General features: G+C 37.9%; 3 protein-coding genes across 4 annotated transcripts; 2 read left to right on the forward strand and 1 right to left on the reverse strand.

The window, feature by feature from the left end:
• Positions 1–6,376: 6,376 nt before the first annotated feature.
• Positions 6,377–12,399, forward strand: LOC126801171 (exocyst complex component EXO84B). Its single transcript, XM_050528638.1, has 7 exons — positions 6,377–6,697; positions 6,890–6,987; positions 7,916–8,966; positions 9,421–9,936; positions 10,351–10,539; positions 11,454–11,590; positions 11,950–12,399. Exons 1-7 carry the CDS (start codon positions 6,554–6,556, stop codon positions 12,110–12,112), a joined length of 2,298 nt encoding a protein of 765 aa, XP_050384595.1. The 5' UTR covers positions 6,377–6,553; the 3' UTR covers positions 12,113–12,399.
• A 1,279-nt stretch (positions 12,400–13,678) lies between these two features.
• LOC126797222 (probable rhamnogalacturonate lyase B) lies at positions 13,679–15,718 on the forward strand. The gene has a single exon (XM_050523887.1). The coding sequence runs from the start codon at positions 13,679–13,681 to the stop codon at positions 15,716–15,718; it is 2,040 nt and encodes a 679-aa protein (XP_050379844.1).
• A 301-nt stretch (positions 15,719–16,019) lies between these two features.
• On the reverse strand, positions 16,020–25,817 carry LOC126798883 (receptor-like protein kinase). Of its 2 annotated transcripts, XM_050525964.1 has the most exons (3): positions 23,953–25,817; positions 16,552–17,736; positions 16,020–16,457 (listed from the first exon to the last, which is right to left on the reverse strand). In XM_050525964.1, the coding sequence occupies exons 1-3, from the start codon at positions 25,592–25,594 to the stop codon at positions 16,108–16,110; spliced, it is 3,177 nt and encodes a 1,058-aa protein (XP_050381921.1). In that variant the 5' UTR covers positions 25,595–25,817; the 3' UTR covers positions 16,020–16,107. The 2 variants fall into 2 exon arrangements, with proteins under 2 accessions (XP_050381921.1, XP_050381920.1); XM_050525963.1 differs by lacking the exons at positions 16,020–16,457; positions 16,552–17,736 and adding an exon at positions 22,207–22,681 and having other exon boundaries at positions 22,768–25,798.
• Between the last annotated feature and the right edge of the window lie 664 nt (positions 25,818–26,481).

Below are 26,481 nucleotides of genomic sequence, written 5' to 3' on the forward strand. Positions count from 1 at the left end.
TACATAGTCCTATAAATATCTAGAACTTGTAAAGTAGGATGAGGAGGCCTATAAATAGCAAGGCACCCCTCTCATTTCATCCATCAAGCAAGAAGCAAGCTATCAAGTAAACTTGTAAGTTCTCTTGTTCAATATAAGTTCTCTTTCGAAATATTCTCTTGCCTTTCAATTGTTCTAGCAGGGCGTTTGCGAGTAAGGCTGACTTAGCATAAGGGAGTTGCTAAGGCCGCACGAGTGCATAGCGAAAGAAGTAAGCTCGTGACAGTAGTCTATCAACTCCAGAGACAGACCTCACTTGCCATCTTTTGGGATTACTGAGTTCGTGATTTCCAGAGCAAGCCGTAGTATCGAAGATGGAGGATCAACTTACGTTGAATGTTTAAAAAGTTTTCACCTCAAAAGTATTAACTTCTTAACAAGTGTAGCCCATCGTTTCTCTAGAATGTAAATCAATCATACAATATGTTTTAGAGACTTGCTACAGTGCTACACTGCTCAAGTTTGTAAGGTGCAATTTGAGGCTCTATAATATACAAATTTTGACGGTAAAATAACATTTAACAATCACCAATAATGTAGAATACATGTAGAAAATGTGGAAGCCATTTCTTATAAGTGCACACGATCTTTGATTTATCCAGCAACATTTTTTCTGCTCTAATTCATACTTGTACAATTCGAGGTAAAAATCTAGTTCTAATTTCAGTTATCCTATTACAAAGTTCATATTACAACCGTTGCATTGTCTCGATTTATACCAATTGATTTTCAGCTTAGCAAAATGTTTCATTAGGAGGTACTAGCTGGGCGACATGTTCTCTTCTGCGACGTTCAAATTTCCACATACCCTTCATGCAATGAGATAAAACACATTTTCCAGGGTTTAGGCAGTTTTGAAGTTGGAGAACCCGAATGTTTCACATGTAGGAGCATGTGGAACACTCTTATACCTCCATCATTGCATCCTCCTCGTCAACGTGCTATGCCCAGTGCATCATTTGCAGTATGCGTTGCTTCTTTTATGCTTCGCATATTGCAAACACCACTTTTGGTTGGTACCTGATGTTCTCTACATTGCAAAATTGAAAATCAGATCTAAGACTTGCATAAAATGAAATTTTAACCCTTATAAGCATAATTAAAACTTGTAAAAGAAGGTAGAAGGATTATCGCCCTTATTCCTTTGGGGAATGGTTTTATTAATTATGTCTATCAGTTTTGTCTAGGTAGTGAAATCATTGACAACTTAATTCTCTACTTGGTTGTAGTCTGGAGTGTACCATGATCGACTAAAGTCATTGTATCTTTACTATTCTATAAAGTATGATCTTCTACTCGAAAAAGAAAACTTGATAAACAAGATATTGTGTAGAAATCTGTGAGTATAAATGAATTATGTAACAATATAAGTTAACTACTTAAGGGACAAAGAAAAGAATTAGAAAAGACTAGTGAGAAAAACATAAGAAGCCGGTGATGACTTTCCATGAAACAAGATTAACGTTGTCCGCGGCAGCCTTGCCTTAAGTTGATTATTGGCCACGCTAAAGTCACGTGGCCTGTTGCTGGATGAGGAGAATGCTCAGTTAACGTCTATGATAATTGGTGTGACATGCTATCCTGCTGAAGATATGTAATGGCTTATCATACATGTGTTATATATATAATTTTTTTTAGGAAAAAAAAACTACTTGAAGAAATATTCTACTTCAACTTATGGTTTCTAGCTTATACTCCCCATGGTACTTTTTTACACGAAGAAAATCTGCGAATTCATGGCAAAAGAAAGTATTACAAAATTTTAAATCTTCAACACAACAATAAGTGATTGATAAAATAAAAAAATCCCCTCCCTCAATGAATATATATATATATATATAGATATATATATAAGGATGATCCGAAGAGGACGTCCGCAACTCCCCTAAAGTGCGGACGTCTTGCTTCTCAGCTACATCTGGCGCCGACGGCTGCGCTTCTCTTGCCGGATTTAGGCCATGGCATCCTAGAAGACGTCTGATTGAAGATGGAAGCCAATTCGATCGAGGTTCGAAGGTTGTGGGCAACAACCTTGAATGAAACTTCAAATCGGTCTAAAGCCGATCACAAACTGGTAATTAGTGGCTCCACTAACAAGAAGAAGCTTTAGGTGGAGGTCTGGACGCGTCCGACAAGAGAGGCGATGTCATCGGCGCCAGATACAACTGAGAAGCAAGATGTCCGCACTTTAGAGGAGTTGCGAACGTCCTCTTCAGATCCTCCCTATGTATATTCATACTTGGTAATTTTGGGTTTTAATGCAGATGAATGCATTCACTAAGCAGCATGTAGTGTTATGGCTTGCATAGATAATTGGGATAGTATTCATCTCGGCCAAGTGTGTAGGGCAAAGATTCTAATTTCCGGTTAGCACACAATTGATCCTATCGTTTTTTGTTATAAAATAGTGATATATTGCATATATAATTTAATAAGCTGAATTATAAATAATTAGAAATCATAAACGAAGAACACGAAAAGAAATTCAACCAAAATACCAAACGATTAGTGATGGAAGAACTAGTCGAGACGTGTGTGATACCACACTGTCCTTAAGACGTTTACGCCTCCTCTACCGGTGCAAGGATGCTTGGCACTTGTCTCCTAGGATATAATGACTAAACGATTATAGGAAGTTGCACTACTAACTAGAACCTTCAACGAACTCGAAAGGTAGCTCTTTCTATCACCAGAGAAAAGCTAAGAATTTTGAGAGTGGGAGATGATTGTGTTTTGAATGGGATGATTTTGCAATGAAAGGATGGTGGCTATTTATACTGTGAGGATTTGCAATCAGCAATTAATAAGATGACTGTTATAGAAATCAAAAAATCATAACATATATGAGTTACATATGTTACAAACATTGATTTCAATTCTGTTATAATTCTCCATAACACACAATAACTCAGTTGTTACAAAAGAAGAATTTGAACAGTCAAGAGAATTTGAAAAGTCAAAACCGAATTTTCGAAAATGCAAAAAGAATCTGCGTTCCGACCTACAATTCGGTGTTACATTCGTGTCCGCAGGTCGCACGGGCATACACGAGTTTCTTTTGCGACCTAGGATTTGCACCCCCCCTGCGCGTGCGCGAGAGGGTATAAGGGAGCTTACACACTTTACAATCCATACACAATGGATTCTATATAAAGTTTTTTCAACACTTCTCTTTTCCAATGTGGGACGAATACATTTTCCTCATTCTAAGTAGCCATCTTTGAGTGACAATTTTTTATTCACCCACAAACCAAATTACACAAACAAACATATGATCTTGTAGCCCTTATTATGGAGAACTCAAATCTATGTTCATCTTTGATTAATTATAAGTTTAACTTAATTTAATTAATCAATTAAAATTTGGTTTTAAATGGTTTTTCCAACCATTTTCTAACATTTTTTTACGTCTCATCCAAGAAGAAAAGAGGAGGTGGCGTAAAGTTTATGATCCTCCCGAGAGTTGTAGTCACATCAGGGAGTGTCAGTATATTTGCTGAGAGGTTTATACATGCATATCAGATCATAAATGACCAAGAAATTGAGAGCCTGAGATCATGGAGTATTGCAGCAGCTGCACTACTATCTACTAAGACCGGTGGTCACATCCAAATGGTTGCTGTTCGAAAAAATGTGCTTCATAGGAATTTCCGTCTTAGTGCTCAATCAAGTGCACTATGGTTTTATAGATTTGCAGCCTTTTAATACAAATGGTTTGCTCATGGTGGCTGAAAATTTTCGATACACTCGTGAGACTAATGCGTCACTGAGGGCAACTTTGGAATCATTGCTCCGATTTTCCTATTTAAAAAAAAAAAGGAATCAAAGACGTGTCATCGGGCATGTGGAAACAAGCTAAACATCAACTCTGCCTTATCACCCCTTCTATTTGTCATCATAAGAGAGTGTTGGACATGGTTTGTCTTGCATATGACACTGGTTAAAGTGATGCTTGAAATTTATGACCAGTTCTACTTCATCTATAATTAGATTAGCATATGGTTAAGTTATGAAGATATAGGCCATATGAGCATATCGAAGGTCATGCATACACCTCCAAAATTGATCTACCTCATGCAGTAGACCTCTTGTTCCTTCTCATATGCGCACATCCATGGTTCATCATCTTTAGTATAACAAACAAGTTAAAACCTCATGTTGTCAACCACCATTGGAACTTCATATGCGCACAATCATAATTTATCGTCATTTTTAGTTTTGTACTTTTCTTCTCATCGTCTTCAGCATATAATACCAATTGTAACATCATAATGTTAGAAGCAAAGTATATTGCAAAAACTTGTGAAAGTAGAGGTTTTGGAAGTCAAGCAGATTCAGGTATGCATCATAAGCATATCGATGCTCATTGCAGACATCTTTCATATTGATATGCCTCTCACATAGTGGTCCTCTAGCCAATACCTTATATGTGCTCATCCATGTTTCAACATCCTCAGTATATTTTACCCGTTGAAACCTCATGTTGTCGACCACCATCGAAATGAAATCATTGATTTCATGAATACTTTGCAAGAATTTGTGAATGTAAAGGTTTTGGAAGTCGAGCAGATCAAGGCTAGGATTTGTCAGCTTATTGAGAAAGTTAATAAAAACCTTATTGTCATCATAATAGCTAAAGATAAAAATGACAAAACTAAAAAGCAAAAGTGCATAGGTGGTAAAACTATTTGCCCGACTTCATTATGGGAAGTAAAGTTGTATTGTTTCCGACTTCAACGTTGTACACATCCAATCTTGGTACAAGAAACTTGTGAGACCAACGATGGGTAACTTTGTCCAATATATCTTTAGAGGAGAAGCAAAGTATAAAACTAAATGAAAACTACATCTTCAACCCTAATTAAGGCTGATGTGATGCGTTTCATCCGTGGGGTACATGCCAATAGCAATGCACCATCAATTTCACATTTTTTCACAAATGATATATAGTTTGTTTCTATGTAGGTAGAGAGGCTAGAAGTACTTTTAATTTGAAAAATATATTGTCACTCTTTGAAGTAGTAACATGGCAAAAGATATATTTATTGATAACTCAACAATTGTTTTGGGATTAAGTGGTCATAGCCATGAGAAGTTAGAACTACAGTAAGTTTTAATATATTGTACCTTTTTCGGAAAAGGTGTATGAAAGAATAAAAAAAAAGATATAAGCGTCTAGAAGAGAGATATGATAAACATAGTATGACAAAAAAACATATTATGCTCAAAAGATCACAAGACGCCTCTTATTAAAGAAGTGGCTCAAGCATTTACAACTTAAACGATGATTGTTTTTCAACTACCGAATGTTATTCAATAAAATTTTAAATCTAAAACTACAAAATTTTGGTGGGGGAAGATTGATAGAAGAAAGCAATGCGTTGTTGTAAGTGGGAGAAGTTGTGTTGGAGTACATGAGAGTACGATTTGAGGTTCAGAGATTTGGAGTTAGGAATTATATGCTTAGAATTCTAATGTCAAAAGAAGAAGAATGCATGAATGCAATTTGCTTCTTAGAACTCTAACGTAATTCTAGTTTGGTTTGCAGTTGATTTCGTTTATGTCTTGTTTTTTTTTTTGGAACCGAACCAAACATTTTATTATCAAACGGTTAGGTTCATAACATACTTTATTTGTTCATAGGAATTGAACTGAAATTGGTTTTCACGAAACCATTTAAAATTCATGGCCCTACTTGATTTTGCTTGCTTAGATGAGGAAACTTCATACTTACGTACGAATACTTATATAACTAATTTTTAGATTTTATCCTTACTGTAATGTTTAACACTGATGAATTGGTTTAGGGTTTGGTAGAGAGAGATGGTTCGTTGGTACTAGAGCTTGTAACAATGTATATGAAATATACTCTCAGATTTTAAATCTCATGTGCGGTTTTGAAGACAAAAAAAGAAATGTGCCAATCTCCGAAATTGCTTATAATTCATGTACTATTGGTAAGATTTTTCCAATTCAATGACTATTTGTAACTTCGTATCATGTGACTTCTATTAATTTTTTTGTTATTTTCACGCAAATTTGTTAAACTTTTTTTTTTGTATTTTCGTGAGCTTGGGAAAATCGGTGTGCTACTAAGGTAGATTTTTTTCTCTCAGAAAAAGTGGCACAAAACTTAGGAGCAGCGGCGGTACGGGGTAGAATATAAAGTCCTCCGTAGACTAGTCAGAGAGAAATATTCCTACTTTCCACAATTAATAGGTCCCAATTAATAACTGTAAAAAAAAAAACAAAAAGCTGAGGTAAATTACAGTCAAACCAAACCGTCACCTATTAACAAATTTTTTAGACAGAGAGACTCGCGTTGGCTCCATCTTCTTCTCTCTCTCTCTCTCTCTCTCTCTTCTTCGCTTAGCTCAAAAGCTCAACTTCCATGGCCCAGTAGCTGTTGCTCTCTCACCAAACCATCTCCGATTTTCCGTTTTTGCCCTCTGTGATCCTTCTCCTCGGCCCTAATTCTAGTGAAACGGCGTTGATCTGATCTGGTAAGGCGGCGATGGCGTCGGCGAAGACGGCTCGGTCGAGAGGCACGCCGGTCAAGGAGAACGGCGTCAAGCTCGAGGAAGGCCTCAATGTCTTCAAGACTGATAGGTTCGATGCTCAGAGCTACGTTCAGTCTCGCTGCTCCCTCAACGAGAAGGTCTTGCTCTTGCTCTTTACAGTTTCTTAAAGCTTAATAGAGACTTAGGGATTAGAGAGAGAGAGAGAGAGAGAGAGAGAGAGATTACTGTTCTTGCTTAGTTTTGGTGTTTTGATTTGGTATGATCGTGTTTTAAGCTAGAATTGTGAAATTTAAGAGGAGATTGAAATGTGTTGTTGCTTTGTTTTGCAGGAGTTGAGGCAGTTCTGCTCAAATCTTTTTGATTTGAAGAAGGCAGCTGCGGAGGAGATGCGCCGGAGTGTCTATGCGAATTATTCGGCATTCATACAGTGAGTTTTTCGTTCGAATGCTTAATTTGTAAGGTGTGATTGGTTGGTAATATCATGCAGATAGTAATGCGGCTGTTTTTGGTGTATGCAATTTACTTTCCTGTTTCATGTGTGAGTTCATTAGCTAGTGTTTGGTCTTTGGTATGCGCTTATCTCGTGTTTAAGTAATGAGTTTTTTTTTGCAATTTGTATGCTTATGTTTTAAGTTGCTTCACCACAATGACAATGTCTTTGACTATTTTCTTGTTGACATGCGTGGATATTTTGGTGACTTAGCTTGACCTGTTTGACTCGACTAAAATTTGGGTTGTGACATAATTTAGATTGTAGATTGTATGTCATTTTTACCACTAACACCTCTGTAGTAATATGTTAAAGAGCGCGCCTTTATTTGGGTAAAACATTTCTCACACAATGCAGGATGCCATTGTTGAAGTGATTGCATGGCTGCTCAAAGTTTTCTTTGTCAAGTAATATGAAATTCTGTTGCTTGGGTTTAGGTCTACGGTCTACCCAGTTCTGGAGTTTTAATCAGTCGTTATAGTTGTACTTAGTGAAAGATGTAGTAAACTTTTTATTCAACTAATAGTTGACTCAGTTTCCCATTTTCCTAAATTCTAGTCAAGAGGCTTGGGATTTTATAACAGAATTTAATATGCAGGATCATTAAGTGTCACTACAGTAAAAGTTACAGTGTTTGCACCTTTTTTTGGTCATCTTACTTATTCATTAGAACTTTACAAGTTTCTGTATCAAAAGCACATTCAGCCTTGTTTCTCCTATGGGGTTACTTTGATCTACTTATATAAGTAACAGTTACCTCAGAAGGTTATGCTAGTCTATTCTTTAGTAATGAAGTATTCATTTTGATAAAATATCATAGTCAATTATAATATGAATTTATGTGAACTGTCTTTCTCATTCACAGAACGTCAAAAGAGATATCAGATTTAGAGGGGCAGCTTTCCTCCGTCAGAAACCTGCTATCTACTCTAGCTACAGTAAATCATGATCTATCTGAGGGTGTAAAGTTTGATTTATCGAAATCAGTGGAAGGGTCTACTGAAAATGGTTCATTGACTTTTGAAGATAGAGAGCCTTCAGACTTGGAGAAATGGTTAGTGGAATTTCCTGATCTCTTGGATGTTTTATTAGCTGAGAGGAGAGTGGATGAAGCTTTAGCCGCCTTGGAGGAAGGTGAACATGTGGCTTCCGAAGCAAAACAACTAAAGATGTTGGATCCAGCTTTACTCATGTCTCTACAGAATTCTGTTACTGAACGCAGGCAAAAGTTAGCTGATCAGCTTGCTGAGGCTGCTAACCAGCCTTCTACCCGTGGTGGTGAACTCCGTTCAGCTATATTGGCACTTAAGAAGCTCGGAGATGGCCCTCGTGCACACAGTCTTCTTCTGAATGCACATTACCAGAGGTATCAGTATAATATGCAAAGCCTTCGTCCATCAAGCACCTCATATGGAGGAGCATATACTGCTGCTCTTTCACAATTAGTGTTCTCTGCTATTGCTCAAGCTGCCACCGATTCCGCCACCATATTTGAGAATGAACCAGATTATACTTCTGAACTTGTTATGTGGGCCATAAAGCAAACAGAGGCTTTTGCTCTTCTCATTAAAAGACATGCGTTAGCTTCATCAGCAGCTGCTGGAGGTTTAAGAGCTGCTGCAGAGTGTGTTCAAATTGCATTAGGTCATTGCTCCTTGCTAGAAGCACGTGGCTTGGCCCTTTGTCCTGTGCTTTTGAAACTTTTTAGACCTAGTGTTGAACAAGCATTAGAGGCCAATTTAAAACGAATTGAAGAAAGTACTTCTGCATTAGCTGCTGCTGATGACTGGGTACTTACAGCTGCTCCAATGGCGACACGTCAACCTGGCAGGCCCTCAAGCTCATTCCTTGGTAACACAACAGCATTTCAACATAAACTTACAAGTAGTGCTCATCGGTTCAATTGGATGGTCCAGGTAACCATTCTTTCTCCCACGTAAAACTCAAGTATATAAAATGTGTGCTCGTTGCATCTAGTTGCACACTTAATGAGTCTATAACTGAATTTGTGTCCCCTTGCTAAATGTGGATGCATTTGACTTGGTGGAAAGCATTGTATATGTGCTGTACTACTCTTACTAGTCCACAATATACCTAATTTGTTTGTCAGAGTAATTGTGTAGATTTTCTGTTTCTTTTCAATCTGTGACTCAATTATTGTATATTGTTTTTTGAAAAAATTGTTTCTTATTTTTTTACTTCAAGATAGAAATGAGAATTACTTTGAATCGTGAGTGTGCTTTTTGGTATTTTGGGGAAAGCTTCTCGTTGGGAAACATACATGAGAAAAGTATTTTTACCAACTGTCTACCATTCACTTTGATCATTAATGTTCATCAGTTGATCTTCACTTAACTTCTCCCACTGCAGGATTTCTTTGAAGATGTAGGACCGTTGTTGAGCATGCAGTTGGGAGGTCAAACACTTGAAGGTTTGTTCCAAGTGTTTAACTCATATGTGAACATGCTCATAAAAGCGTTACCAGGTTCAATGGATGAAGAAGCAAACTATGAAGGTTCTGGGAATAAAATCGTTCGCATGGCTGGGGATGAAGCCCAACAGATGGCATTGCTGGCAAATGCATCATTGTTAGCAGATGAATTACTGCCACGTGCAGCCATGAAGCTCGCTCCAATATCTCAGGCTGCATTCAAGGACGATCTCCGCAGAAGATCATCAGATAGGCAAAACCGCCATCCTGAGCAAAGGGAATGGAAGAGAAGGCTCGTCACCTCAGTTGATAGACTAAAAGATAGTTTTTGTCGTCAGCATGCTCTAGATCTGATTTTTACAGAGGAGGGTGATAGTCATCTTACTGCTGATATGTACATAAACCTGGATGGGAACGTGGACGAATTTGAGTGGTTTCCATCCCTAATATTCCAGGTTTGTTGTAATGATTTTCTCTACTATTAGTCATGTTTGATCTTTATGTTTTCAGCTTCCCTGCATGCTATTACTAGTGAGTTGTAAAGAATTGGCTACCCTGACATCATCATTATGGAAGACTACATTGGCATTCACATATTGTTAAAAAAATTTGTGAACCATTTCATTGACTTCTCTCGTCTGAGTTATCGAATAATGTTGAAGCTGCAATTAGAAGTAGAAAGTGTTATATAAAATTGATTGTTGTGTATCAGTTCATCTTTATTTTGTAGAATAAACACTTGCTACTCCTCTTTGCATGTATATCTATCCCATAATTATTTTGTACTTAATGTTAGATTAGTGCCTTAACCTAAATGAATGGAGAATTTGCTAATCCCAAATTTTCTGTTCTTGATTGTCCCATCACAGGAACTTTTTGTAAAATTAAACAGGATGACCAGTATAGCTGCAGATATGTTTGTAGGCAGGGAGAGATTTATGACATTGTTATTTATGAGACTAACAGAAACTGTCATCTTGTGGCTCTCGGAAGATCAAAGTTTTTGGGATGACATTGAGGATGGCCCAAGGCCTTTGGGTCCTCTTGGTTTACAACAGGCAAGTTATTTCTGATCTGAACTAATTTAATCCAAATCTGTTGCCTTGTTATTTTAATTATCAACCATAGTGATTTTTGTCCATAAAAAGATCAACAGTTGTCATTCCAATATCGCAACTAATATTGCATGTAAAAGAATAGAAAGCACATATTCGCCGTCATATGAATTTTCTCCTTAATTGGGCATTATGAAAAGTATATTGTATAAAGAAGAAACAAGGTAAATCAAAATCTAACTGGCAGAAGAACAACTGGAGATTGTATGGATTATGTACATGCTCATTGTGGCTGTGACAGAACTGCATGTATGTTCTTTAGGAGGTTACTTGTATGCTAATATTATCATGCCTTTATCAGCTATACTATGGCCTTCCCTTTTATATTGCTTCCCAATTTACTAAAATGTTTATTTTACAGCCTTACTTGCTAGGAAACTTTGAACTACTGGTCTTGAATTTATATAAGGTGTTGTTATAAACACACCTAGAATCTCTTTCACACCCTTGCAAATGGTCTATTCCTGAAAATTGGGTGTATGAATAAAGGAAAAATGTGTGTGAATAGCATTATTCGTTCATCCTTCATTAGGAAGATACATGAGGTTGTCAATAAAGAAAAAGGGTGTGTTACTAGCACTACCCTGTATAAGCTTAGTTTTGTTATTAGTAAAGATTAGAGGAATGGTGGTCAAACAACACAAATGTGCAGGGACCAGGACTCCCTCTTCACGCATTCTGAAGCTGTCATACAATCTTCTTTCTATCTCAATTTAGCTAACCAATGCCTATTAACTAGGGTTTATACTCAATACAGTGCTACAAAGTCTAAATTGCAAGAGTTGCATATTGTAACACCCACTGTACTTCATTCACATTGACCTACTTTCATATTAATTTCTTGTATGTGCTTGCAGTTTTACCTAGATATGAAGTTTGTTATATGCTTCGCTTCACAAGGTCGTTTCCTATCTCGAAATTTGCAACGTGTTATCAATGAGATCATATCTAAAGCAATGACAGCGTTTTCTGCAACGGGCATGGATCCCTACAGGTATGCTACTTGTTTTAGTTTACATGTATAATCGTGAATATACAATTATGCATATATAGGCCTATGCATACAGATGAAGACATAAACATGGAGACACAATACGAATACAGATCCAAATCACCTAACCCCTGCTTGTATATGTTGGGATTATTTCCTGAGCTAAAAACCAACCATACTTAATTTTTTTTGTTTTTAAAAATCCCAAGCCATACTTAGTATTACTAGGAAGTTTTATCACCTTCCGTGCAGGGAACAACTATTATTGACTGTAGACAACACATACTTTTGGATGGGTTACTCTTATGGCTTTTTAGTAGCTGGTGTAGTTTATTTATACTGAGTTATTATATTGGATTCAGTGAGCTCCCGGAAGATGTGTGGTTTGATGACATCTGCCATGAAGCAATGGAAAGATTGAGTGGAAAACCGAAAGCCATCAATGGGGAGCGGGAACTTAACAGCCCAACTGCATCTGTTTCAGCACAATCAATCTCATCAGTTAGATCTCATGGGAGTTCTTGAGGCCTGCAGCCAGTTTCATCCTTGTAAAGTAGATAGTAACAGAACAATTCTTGTTTTTATCCTTGTATTCAATATAGTTTGTTCTGATGTATCATTTTTGTTTCCCCTTTGGTTTTTGTTTAATTATTTTATTTTCAAGCATAAAGGCTCTACAATTCTGCAGTACCTGTATCTGCTGTCATAAGGTTAGAAATTCTTTTTTTGAATAATTGAGTTTGTAAAGTTGTTGATTGCATTGTTTTCTCTGAATACATGTTTGTACAATTCATTGAAACTAGTGTTGATACTTTCGAGTCTTTAATTACATCGTAATTAGCTCATAGATCACAAAAATTGTGCTTATATAACTTCACTGGGTCATATCACGTTGGTGAGAATATGTGCCTCATATTGCGTGCTTCTATGTACACACAACTATCACCGAATGAGCAATCATGAGTTTCAGTTTTCCTCAACTTATATGAATTGGTTGTTGAAATCATTTGCATATGATTGCAGTTTAATTATATATTGGAGGGGATGTTAATCAGATTCCATGAAATATTTGAGGAAATTAATCATGTTTGCTTGCACCATGACGCAATCAGGAATGTTGACTGATTTTAGTTCTTATTGGCTTAATGCACCCAAGTCCAACAGGCATAAGAATTTTGAAACTTAAATGTGATAAGAATTTATATATAGTTGAATTCCAATAGCAATCTGATAAGAATTCCTCTTAGATTTGTCTAATCATGCAACTGACTAAGTTTATGTAGGTTTTTAAGTATATTAATTTTAACCCTAGCATTTAGGGAAATTCTAGTATAATATGCATCAGTGTTATTCTAAAATTGTAAAATGAGTTATCAATGTTGTAAATAAGTTGATAAAATCGTAATTTTTATTTACTAGCTTTAGTCGTGAAAGTAGTAATGTTATTGTTGAAAGTGGTATTCGACTTCTCAAAGTTTACGAGTTTGATGTCTCAATTACCACTTTGAGAACTAATATTACTAGTTTTACGACTTAAGTTGGTAAATAAAACTAAAATAACACATGCAACCAATGTGTGTGAACGTGTGATAAAATACTTTCTTTTTTCAAAATATACAGCGATTTTGACAAACTAATAGAAAATAGTTTGTTTTTATCTTTTCCCTTAATTATATTATTATTTAATTTTGAATTAGCATATACGGTAAGGATTTGTCTTTTAAATTCACAAGCATTTTAGCTAGCAAGACCATGTTCTCTTTCTCTTTATAGTATATATACACAAATTTATCAACTCAGTTACAACATTGGGCGACAACATTACTACCTACTCATTTATAACTTAATGATGACGTTGATGCATAGCATGCACACCCTAGCCTTACCCTAGCTTCTATTGGTTCAAGGCACCAAAGTGTAACAATAACCTGTAACACAAAAATCCGACTCATAATCTGATAACAATCCCTATATGGTCAGAATTCCAATCCAACTCTGATATGAATTCCTCTTTGGTCCGATCTTTCATACAAATATATATAGACTACGAGCGAAGTGCTTTCAGCGATTTGGACGACGGAGGTTGGAACGATGAGGAAATGGGGTTGTCTTGTAGGGACACTAGCATTGCTGGTTTTAGTTTTTCTCCTGGTTGGTCATGGAAATAACATTAGTACCCCATCGAGAAAATTAATGCAGAGCGAGGACTCTGTAATACAGAAAGATTCTGGACGTTATTATGGGGTGAAGATGATGAATACATCTGATAAAATGGTGTTGGATAACGGCCTTGTCCAACTAACTTTCTCTAATCCCGCCGGAGACATTACCGGAATCAGATACGGTGGAATTGACAACTTGCTTGAAATCCATAATAAGCCAACTAATAGAGGATACTGGGACTTGACCTGGAACAATCCAGGAGATGAGAGCAGGAGTAGTGTCTTTGAAGGAATATTAGGCACAGAATTTCGAGTGGTAACAGCTAGTGAAGACCAAGTAGAGGTCTCTTTTACCAGGAGATACAATGCTTCCCTTCCCCAGGGTGTGACAGTTCCCTTCAACGTAGACAAAAGGTACATATTGCAGCGTGGTCGTTCTGGCTTCTACTCATATGCCATTTTTGAACGCTTGGAAGGATGGCCAGAAGCGACGGTTGATCAAATTAGAATGGCTTTCAAGCTTCAACAAGCCAAGTTCAGGTACATGGCGCTATCGGATACTAGACAAAGGTTCATGCCAACAGCCTACGAACGTGGAGTTTATGGTATCAAACTCGCATATAGGGAAGCAGTTCTCCTAAACAATACAGGAGAAGTCGATGACAAGTATCAGTACACAGTGGAGGACAAAGATAATAAGTTGCATGGTTGGATTTGCACAGATGAGAAATCACCAGTTGGGTTTTGGATGATCACACCAAGTGATGAGTTCCGCATGGCCGGTCCCTTCAAGCAGTGCCTCACTTCCCACGTCGGTCCAACTACACTCTCAGTGTTTGTTAGTAGCCATTACGCTGGGAATGTTGCGATGAATTTCCAACAAGGTGAGGCATGGAAAAAGGTTTTCGGTCCGGTTTTTGTCTATCTTAACTCTGCTCCTCCAGGCTCAACGGATTCCACCAGCATTCTCTGGAAAAATGCTAAGCAACAGATGCTTGAAGAAGTTAAGAGCTGGCCATACAACTTCACTGAATCTCAAGACTTTCCTTCTTCTGATCAAAGGGGATCACTGTCCAGCAGACTACTTATACATGATAAGTACATCAATCACCAGCCCCTTCATTCGGCAAGTTTCGCTTATGTGGGACTTGCAGCACCTGGATTAGTTGGATCATGGCAAAGGGAAAGCAAGGGGTACCAATTCTGGACTCAAGCTGACATAAAAGGTCACTTCATCATCAAAGACGTCCGTCCCGGAACTTATAGCTTGTATGCATCAGTTCCTGGCATTATTGGGGACTACAAATATGAAGCTGATATAACAATTGAACCAGGAAGCAAAATCCAACTGCCTCCTTTCATCTACAGACCTCCAAGAACTGGTCCTACTTTGTGGGAAATTGGCATCCCTGATCGGACTGCTGCCGAGTTCTACATACCCGATCCATATCCAACTCTCACAAATAAGTTGTACAATGTATCAGAAAGGTTCCGGCAGTATGGACTGTGGGAACGTTATGCAGATCGATACCCCGACTCTGATCTTGTCTACAAAGTTGGTGCTAGCAATTACAGTACAGATTGGTTTTACGCTCAAGTGACCAGGAAGATAGGAAATGCAACCTACGTAGGAACCACCTGGCAGATTCAATTTGATCTCGACAGTGTGACTCATCCCAGAATTTTCACACTCCGATTGGCATTAGCCTCGGCCAGTAATGCAAAATTGCAGGTTCGGGTTAACTACTTCAATATCAATCTACCACTTTTTTCTACAGGTAAAATAGGTGTGGACAATGCCATAGCAAGACATGGAATTCATGGTCTGTACTCGTTGTTCAGTGTTAGGGTACCAAGTTTTCTTCTGCGCCAAAGAACAAACACAATCTATCTTACACAGTCAAAAGGCGGATCACCTTTCACAGGAATCATGTATGACTACATAAGACTTGAAGGACCTCCATTTTAAACATCAATCCCATTCTTCATTTCTTCGATCAGATGTATTATAGATTTGTTCTTTTGGCCTAGATATCATTGTAATAGAGGCTTGAAAATTAGTTTATTGTAACAGGTTACTGTACTGCAGTTAATTCACACACGCAATTATAACATCTGCAAGATTAACCATCTCTGCTTGACATTTCTAATAATTGAACAACAGCACAATCTTCGATTGTTTCTATTTTTATAAATATCTGCAAGAGAGGCTGTTTTTATAGATATAAACTTGAAGAAACACAACTGTTGTATATTGACTACATTCACATTATGATGAAGTGCTGGTACATTAAAACTGCAGAGGCAGTGTATTTAAATTACCTGTTTAGAATAAACCAATTTGGAAATTTCCAAAAGCTAGAAATTTGTGCTCCTCATTGGAGAAGTTACATCTAATAATTTCTTGGTAATATCTCTCATTGTAGGTCGATTTTTAGGATCACTGTGAGTACAGCTCAGAGCCACCAGAAGCAAATAACCAATCCGGTCCCTGATATTTGAGTCCAGAATTTCCTCCGCAAGGCTTGAATCAACAATGCCGTCAATTTTTCCTGTGTCTAACCACAGTGATCTAACCCATCCTACAATGTGAGTTTGCTCCATAAAAGATGGATCCAATGCCTTCTTTCTAGTTATCAGCTCAAGTAAAACAACCCCATAACTGTACACATCAGACTCCACACTGTTTTCTGTACTGAATGCATTTTCTGTAACAAACCACGGAAAATATTAGTTATGATCAAAGACTTATAACTTGTAAGTAGAAATATGTCAAACCATAAATAGACACAAAAGGATTACCTGGTGCAATATACCCAGTTGTACCAACAACTGAGATGGACATTGTGGAAGGGGTAGACTGATCCAATAGCTTAGCAATACCAAAATCAGCAATATGAGCTTCCATCTCAGAGTCTAAGAGAATGTTCATTGGCTTGATATCTCGATGCACTATTGTGGGATCACAATCATAATGAAGATATTCCAAAGCGTATGCAGTTGACAATGCTATCTTGTAGCGGACACTCCACTCCAGAATCAGAGGTGGAGTAGTTTCATGTAGAGCATCATGAAGGCTCCCATTTTGCATGTACCTATACAAGATTAAGCCATAGTCCTTTCCTAACCAGAAGTCTTCTAATTTAATCAGATTCCGGTGCTTGATCTTCCCAAGGGTTTGAAGTTCTCTAATCATGCTCAAACGCCTCCCTTCATGCCCTGCAAATACAAGCTTCTTGACAGCAAAATCTTTGTCTTCACTTAAAGAAGCTCTATAAACAGTTCCATGGGTTCCTCTCCCAATAATGTATCTATCATTGAGGTTCTCAGTAGCCTCCAAGGCTTTGGAGAGTAAGGAAGTTGGACCCTCTCGAGCTGAGACCCCAAGCTCCTGTTTAGTCCTTCTGCTCAAGCAAAACAAAAACACCAGTAGATACAGCAGGGAAACAACAAGTATTGATGACCCAAGGGCTATAAATGCAATTCCCACTTTGCTAAGTCCTTTCGGCTTGCTTGATGGACTATTACAGAGCTTAATAGTGTTGTTTCCGGCACAAGTGAAGCCACATGATGGAAGGTAGCTGACACATAGGGAAGGATTGCTGGAAAAGGAAAATGAGGATGAGTTCAACAGGTTCATCAGTGTTACTGGTACTGCACCAGTGAAGCTATTGAATGAAACATTAACTTCAATTAATGATTTCATCCCATCAAGAACTCTTAAACTCCCTGTCAAGTTGTTATGAGATAAATCTAGTTGCTGCAGCATTATCAACTTTCCAATCTCCGAAGGAACCTCACCAGTCAATGCGCTACTGCTAAGGTTAAGAGCATAACGCAGGTTCTGCAGTGCTCCAATAGACGATGGAATCACTCCTCCAAACATATTTCCACCAAGTTGTAGCTCCAAAAGCTTTTCATATTCTGACAAGAAAGGTGGAATGCCGCCAGTAAACCTGTTTTCACTTAATACCAATTTAGATAGACCTGACCACCTACTCAAACTCAAAGGAATAGAGCCATTCAACAAGTTGGACCCCACATCAAACTCCTGCATTTTGGTACAATTGGATAGGCTGGAAGGCAAAGCACCCACCATACTGTTGTGGGAAAGATCCAAAGTTTGAAGATCTGCAAGGTACCCTAGCTCCTCTGGTATAAGTCCTGTTAACTTATTCATGGACAAGTTGATGATGGTGAGGCTGCTACAGTGTCCCAAGCTTGATGGAATTTCTCCACTAATCTCATTGCTGCTGATGTCCATATATGAAAGTTCAGAATTGTTTGCAAATTGTGGAAGAACTCCAGTCAAGTTATTGTGTTCAAGTTTCAACCTCGAAAGAGTTGCACAACTTCCAACATCAGAAGGTATGGTACCTTGAAACTGATTGAACCCCAAAATCAATACCATTAGCTGCTTTCCAAAGCAAAGATTTGGAGGGATGCTACCAGTGAACATATTATGCATAAAATCTAACTGCTCCAAACTGCTGTTAACCCCCAAAGCTTGTGGTACAACTCCATAAAACTGGTTGTTAAACAATGAGATGATTTTCAGTTGCTTGAGCTCAGTCATCTCTAAAGGCAGTTCCCCAGTGAGGTTATTCACATAGAGATGGACATATTGAAGAGTTTGAATCTTCCATATGCTAACTGGAATTTCACCAGTTAAGTTGTTTTGGGATAACTGAAGGTCCTGCAGGTTTGCCAACATTCCCAACTCATCGGGAATTTCTCCAACTAGTTGATTTGTGTTTAAAAGTAGTCCGGTCAAGGATTTACACTTGCCAAGTTCAGGAGGTATTCTTCCAGATAGCCGATTATCAGTAAGGTACAAGAGTTGTAGCTTATCTAGTAGGCCAAACGAAGACGGTATTGAACCCACCAAGTTGTTAACTGCAGCCGTAAATGTCACTAAACCAGTACAATTGCCAAGGGATGATGGAAGACCTCCACTAAACTTATTGTATGACAGATCCAAGACAAACAAATTCTTGCAATTTTCTGAACCAAATGAAATGGTACCCTCAAGACTGTTCTTACCGACTAGTACATACGATAGGTTCTTAAGGTTGTTCAGACTCTCAGGCAACATTCCACTCAACTGGTTGTAACTCAAAGTCAATTCCTCCAATTTACTACAATTTCCAATAGATGAAGGAATCGCTCCGGACAACTCATTATAGTCCAAATACAAATGCACAAGCTCACTCAGTGAACCAACATTTCCAGGGATTGAACCATTCAAACTATTATTGTATAGATAAACATAAGCCAAGTTTGGAAGTGTAAACAAGGACTCAGGAATCTGCCCATTCAGAAAATTATCATGCAATCCCAAGTATTGTAAATTCCTCAACTTGTGCAAGTTATCAGGAAATTTTCCAGTGAACCCATTTCTAGACAAGTTTAAGGTGTCAAGAAGACTACAATTGGCCAACTCCATGGGAATTTGGCCAGAGAAATTATTGACACCCAAAACAAGAGTCTGTAAGTGACTCAAGTTCCCAATTTCAGGTCCTAACTGACCAGAAATGCCATAACTAGAGACATTCAAGGCAAGCACATTATGGGCAGTGTCACATTGTATTCCTACCCATTTGCATGGTGTGGAATCAGAAAGATTCCAGCTTGAGGAAATGGGTTTGGGGACAAGAGTCCAGTGGTTTAAGAGGGACAGTAAGGTAAGCCCATCAGAGTTCAAACTAGTTACAGTGGTTATAGAAACAGAGAAGCACAAGAACAGGAACAGGATATGGCAAAGAGAAAGCTCATGCATGGTATCTTAAGGTGAAGAGAACCAGAGGATAAGAATAATAAGGACAACTCACTGATGAGAAAAGCTGACAAAGAGGAGAGCTTTCGTTCTGGGCACAAATGGCAGCTACCTGCGGCTGAGTTGGGGTTTTGCAGAGAGTTGAAACTGTTGAGAGTTCCGGGTGAAGAAAGAGAGGAATGAAGTGAGAGGTTGAAGAGTCTGTTTAGGCGGTTGGGGTTATATAGTGGCGGATAAGAGGACGCTGAAGCCATAAATAGGACGCGGTATGAGGTCTCCGGCACGTTTGAAAGACTCAAGTTTTACGGTTTCCAGAGTTCAGATCATTCTCTCTATTCAATCAGCACAAATTAAAGAGAAGATGGAGACTAACTAGAGAGGACTTGGATTTCTCTTTAAAATGTGGCCACAAATAAAAGCCCACACCGTACTACTATATTCAATTATTCATGAATGTGTAATCTAGAGAAATAATTATATATAGCGGGTATATATTAGTTGACCAATACTTTTAAATTTAGATTACACGTTGAATATATTAGTTGACCAATACTTCTAAATTTGGATTACTGTACGTGCATGTGTGTACTGCCAAAATGATCAAATCTTTAGACAAAGACCGACGAGGGTAAAGTCCACTATTTGATTACTCTAAACATGAACTATGTAACTATTTCTTCTATAAATATAAACAACTCATTTTCAATTCTAGTAATAGACATGCAATTTTTTTTAATATTATAAGATACAGAATTTTTAAATCCGTACCAACCTCACTTTTATTTTGTTTTGCATTGAGGTCGTGTTTTAATTAAATGAACGATCGAAGACGGTTATTTAGTTTTGTATTAGAGTGAAACCTTCCAATGTAATGACTAAATTCTCATCCTTATACAGTTATACGTTACAAGTCGGTTCATCTTCTATTTTCCAATCCATTGCTCCGGCCTCCGGCAAGAGTGTACAAGCAACATCGGAGTAGGCAATCCCGGTCGCCTTTATATGAATGCAAGGTGACAGAGAAAGACATGAAGCAGTCAAATTCAATGTGAAAGAAGAAGGCAAGTTGAGTTGTGTCTACATGTGGTGTCCTAAGTTTGAAGTAAACCACTGTATTATAATGAAGGCCATGACTGCACCACACCCACGCCAACAACTCCTTACTAATCCTCCCGCTTCTGACTTTCCTATGATGTATCAGTTGGGTTTTTGCTTAATGATATTAAGTTTTTAACTAATCAAGCTTGAGGTCCTCGTGCATATTAAGATGGAAACAATATTATATGTTATCATGAACATATAGTTCTGAAATCAAGGGGTGTGGTCAAACAGGTAGAGTACCATGGAACTGAGTCCTGTTTAACTTAAACCAACCAAGTGAACTAACAATAACAGGTAGAGTACCATGCAACGAAGTCCTGCATACCTTTGAACAGATTTACTAGATTTGAAACAAACAATTTGTTAGAATAATTTCAAATTATAAAGAAGATGATAATTAGAATTGTGACTGATCACCACAATTCAAATATCAAAGGAGTCTCAATTATAGGAAACAGATTGGACGGTTGAGTTGGTGAAGCATTGTGTTGCTTAAAAACACCGATATGTTGTTAATTATTAGTATTAATTATATGCTTTGATTATCATAGCAAACCAAAAGGTGCTATTCTTTAGAAAGGTTGTTATCCCAAATTGAACGGGCATATATATTCATATATAAAAGGAGTGAGATGATGCAGATACGATAGATCAAGCTGTCCTATAATCTAAGTACTCAGTTTCTTTATAATCCCCGAACCTCTTGTTACTTTCAATTGAGTGTTTGGTTGTTCGTCGTAAGTGCAAGACGCTCATCAACAATAGTAGGACTGCTAGGCTTCATTGTATCACAAGGCTTATTTGTATTAATCCCTTTGCACACACAAGTGGTGGGAGCAAATATAGTCTGAAAGAAAGTGTTGTTACAACGTGGCTTGAAGCGATTAGTTCTATAGATTTGCCATAACCCACACACGGAACCTTCCTATATAACCAACACAATTGAAGAACACAAAATGAAATGCTATTTGCTACTAAGTACTAACTGGCTTCCAGTCCATCATATGATAGATTCGAGAAAATAAGATTCTTGCATTGCAAATGTCATGTACAAGATTTGCTTTACCTCTTGCAAAAACTCCACATAATAATCATCTTTCCCCCAAATTTAGGTGTGCTACTTTTCTGTGATCCACTTAGAAGTGCTTTCTGTTCTGGAATTTCTGGATTTCGGTCTACAACATTTTTTTAGCTTGATCTTGTTGCTGCAAGGGTAATATATGATCTTCCTCAACTACAAAATGACTATGAACATAAAATGGTAATTCTGATTAACTGTTGACGAAGCCAAGGATTGTGATTCAATAGTTTTAATAACGGGATGTCGAGAAACTACAGGTTCTGTGAATCTGTGTTCACTTGCTCCAGAATTTCTTCAAACTTTCCATTTAGAAATCTACATCGATTGGTTTAAAAATTTCTAAGTGAATGGTTTTCTGAGAATAATTTAAAACATTTATAGAAGCAATGCAGTAACAGTTTAGGTCTTTTTTGAATATGTAAATGTTAATGGAAATTTTTCCTGCAGATTCAAAAGCTTAAATAGATGGTCAACATTAATGCTGTCTCTGCTGGAGATATCAGTCTTCCAATTCTTACTTTGTTGACTAAACTATGGATATGGCTACAAAGAGAGAATACAATTTCTATACAAATTCACATTATGATGAACTACTAATGCATTAGAACTACATGTTAAACAAAGCTAGAATTTTCTGCTACTCGTTGGGGAATTCACATCCAATAATTGCTTGACAACATCTCTCATCGTTGGTCGCTTTTTCGGATCACTATGAGTACAGCTGAGAGCCACCAGAAGTACATCGCCAACCTGGTCTCTGATGCTTGAGTCCCGAAGTTCTTCCACAAGGCTCGAATCAACAATCCTATCAATTTTTTCTGTGCCACTCCACACTGATCTAACCCATCCTAAAATGTCAGTTTGATCATTAAAACATGGATCCAATGCCTTCTTTCTAGTTATCAGCTCAAGTAAAACAATCCCATAACTGTACACATCAGACTCCACACTGTTTGCTGTTCTGATTGCATTTTCTGTGACAAACAACGAAAAAATTAGTTCTGATCAAAGACTTGTAAGTAGAAACTTTATAAACCATAGAAAGACAAAGAAGAATTACCTGGTGCCATATATCCAGTCGTACCAACAACTGAGATGGACACCGATGAAGGAGAAGACTGATCCAAAAGTTTAGCAATACCAAAATCAGCAACGTGAGCTTCCATATCAGAGTCTAAGAGAATATTCATTGGCTTGATATCTCGATGCACTATTGGGGGATCACAATCATAATGGAGATATTCCAAAGCGTATGCAGTTCCCAGTGCTATCTTGTAGCGGACACTCCACTCCAGTATAAGTGGTGGACTACTTTCATGTAAAACATCATGAAGGCTACCATTTGGTATGTATCTATACAAGATTAAGCCATAGTCCTGTCTTGACCAAAAGTCTTCCAATTTAACCAGATTCCGGTGCTTGATCTTCCCAAGGGTTTGAAGTTCTCTAACCATGCTCAAACGCCTCCCTTCATGCCCTGCAAATACAAGCTTCTTGACAGCAAAATCTTTGTCTTCACTTAAAGAAGCTCTATAAACAGTTCCATGGGCTCCTCTCCCAATAATGTATCTATCATTGAGGTTCTCAGTAGCCTCCAAGACTTTGGAGAGTAAGGAAGTTGGACCCTCTCGAGCTGAGACCCCAAGCTCCTGTTTAGTCCTTCTGCTCAAGCAAAACAAAAACACCAGTAGATACAGCAGGGAAACAACAAGTATTGATGATCCGAGGGCTATAAATGCAATTCCCACTTTGCTAAGTCCTTTCGGCTTGCTTGATGGACTATTACAGAGCTTAATAGTGTTGTTTCCGGCACAAGTGAAGCCACATGAAGGAAGGTAGCTGACACATAAGGAGGGGTTGCTGGAAAAGTAAAATGAGGATAAATTCAACAGGTTCATCAGTGTTTCTGGTACTGCACCGGTGAAGCTGTTGACTGAAACATTGACCCCAGTTAATGATTTCATCCCATCAAGAACTCTTAAACTCCCTGTCAAGTTGTTATGAGATAAATCTAGCCGCTGTAGCATGGTCAGCTTTCCAATCTCTGGGGGAACCTCACCTGTCAATGCATTACTGCTAAGGTTCAGAGCATAAAACAAATTTGGCAGTGCTCCAACTGATGATGGAATCACACCTCCGAACAAATTTCCACCAAGTTGTAGCTCCGAAAGCTTTACAAATTTTGACAAGAACATTGGAATGCCTCCAGTAAACCTGTTCTCACTTAATACCAATTTAGATAAACCTATCCAACTACCCAAACTCGAAGGAATGGAGCCATTCAAAAGATTAGACCCCACATCAAACTGCTGCATTTTGGTACAATTGGATAGGCTAGTAGGCAAAGCACCCACCAATCTGTTGTGGGAAAGATCCAAGGCTTGAAGATCAGCAAGGTGCCCAAGCTCCTCTGGTATAACTCCGGTTAACTTATTCATGGACAAGTTGATGGTGGTGAGGTTTCTACAGTTTCCCAAGCTTGATGGAATTTCTCCACTAATCTTATTGCTGCTGATGTCCATAAGTGAAAGGTTGGAATTTTTCACAAATTGTGGAAGAACTCCAATCAAGTTATTCTGTTGGAGTCTTAACCTCCAAAGAGTTGAACAACTTCCAACATCAGAAGGTATGGGACCTTGAAATTGGTTGAACCCCATATTCAATACCATTAGCTGCTTTCCATGGCAAAGACTTGAAGGGATGCTACCATTGAACCGGTTGTACATGAAATCTATCTGCTCTAAGCTGCTGTTGATCCCCAAAGCTTTAGGTACACCTCCATAAAACTGGTTGTTATACAATGTGATTCTTTTCAGTTGCTTCAGCTCAATCATCTCTATAGGTAACTCCCCAGTGAGGTTATTCATGTAGAGATGAACATATTGAAGAGTCTGAATCCTCCATATGCTAACTGGAATTTCACCAGTTAAGTTGTTTTGAAATAACTCAAGGTCCTCCAAGCTGGTCAACATTCCCAATTCATCAGGAATTTCTCCAACAAGTTGGTTCGTATACAATTGTAGTCCGGTCAAGGACTTACAATTACCAAGTTCTGGAGGTATTTTCCCAGACAGCTGATTCTCAGGAAGGTACAACAGTTGTAACTTATCTAGTAGGCCAAAGGAAGAAGGTATTGGAGCAACTAATTGGTTAACTGCAGCTGAAAATTCCTCTAGACCAGTACAATTTCCAAGGGCTGAAGGAAGACTTCCACTAAAATTATTGGATGACAAATCCAAGAAAACCAAGTTCTTGCAATTTTCTGAGCCAAAAGAAATGCTTCCCTCAAGACTATTATCCCTGACTTGTATAATAGACAGGTTCTTAAGGTTGTTCAAACTCTCCGGCAAAACTCCACTCAACTGGTTAAAACTCAAATCCAATTCCACAAGTTGGCTACAATTTCCAATAGATGAAGGAATCTGTCCTTCCAGAAAATTATCACTCAATCTCAAGTACTGTAAACTCCTCAACTCATGCAAATTATCAGGTACTTTTCCACTAAACCCATTTCCAGACAAATCTAAGGTCTCAAGAAGACTACAACTAGCCAACTCCAAGGGGATCTGGCCTGAAAAATTATTGAAACTCAAAACAAGAGTCTGTAAGCGACTCAAGTTCCCAATTTCAGGTCCTAACTGACCATAAATGTCATAACTAGAGACATTCAAGGCAAAAACATGGAGGGCAGGGTCACATTCTACTCCTACCCATTTGCAAGGTGTGGAATCAGAAAGAATCCAGCTTGAAGAAATGGGTTCGGGGACCGAAGTCCAGTGGTTTAAGAGGGACAGTAAAGCAAGCCCATCAGAGCTCAAACTAGTTACACTGTTTATAGAAACAGAGAAGCACAAGAGCAAGAACAAGAAATGGCACTGCCTATGCATTGTTAATGCAGAGTGAAGAGAGTGAAGAAGAAGGAGCTACTCACTGGTGAGAAAAGTTGACAAAGATGAGAGCTTCGTTTCTGGGCAGAAATGGCAGCCACTTTCGGTTGAGTTCTACAGTTTCGGCCTTTTGGGTGAAGAAGGAGAGAAATGAAGAATGAAGAATCTGTGTAGTAGTCGGTTGGGGTTAAATAGTGGTGGAAGCAAGTCAAGCAACGAAAGAACGCGGTCTGAGGCCTCTGTGCCTTCAAAGACCAGTCATGATTATACTGACAAAGAGAAGAAGATGGAGGACTTTCTCTCTTGTTCTTCTGCGTGTGAAATGTGAACACCTAATTCTGACCAAAAATAGAGAAGAATGATATTTGGAGTAAAATGTGTAGACCCAATAGATCATGAAAATAAATTTGTTGTTTACTCGTATCATACCTATTATATGTCAATTATCTTAAATAAATGTCAAAGAGTCAATTATCTTAAATAAATGTTAAAGGTCTTTAATAATATTATAATTATAAATTTATTAAGAAAAAAAACACTTATTTAAAATGGTGACATAATAAGAATGAACATAATATGAGTGAACGAAAAATTTGATTTCATCAATTATAATTACATAATAAAAAAGAAAAAAAAAAGAAAAAACGGATCACAATCACAACTTTTGTGGTACCAAGTTGAGATGCAACACCTTTACTCTCAAGTCTTGTACCAATTAGAAAGACCAACAACCCCAATCTCACCTAATTCCTTTTGAATTTAGGGGAGATTTTACATAAGAACTTAGTAGACCAACAATCATAAGATCAAATGAGAATCAGGCGATATTAATTATGGTTCATAAAATTTTTCTTAGTAGCGTATCATCTAATTGACCAATTAGTTGG

The sequence above is a fragment of the Argentina anserina genome, chromosome 6 (genome assembly GCF_933775445.1).
Source record: "Argentina anserina chromosome 6, drPotAnse1.1, whole genome shotgun sequence".
Lineage (NCBI taxonomy): Eukaryota > Viridiplantae > Streptophyta > Magnoliopsida > Rosales > Rosaceae > Argentina > Argentina anserina.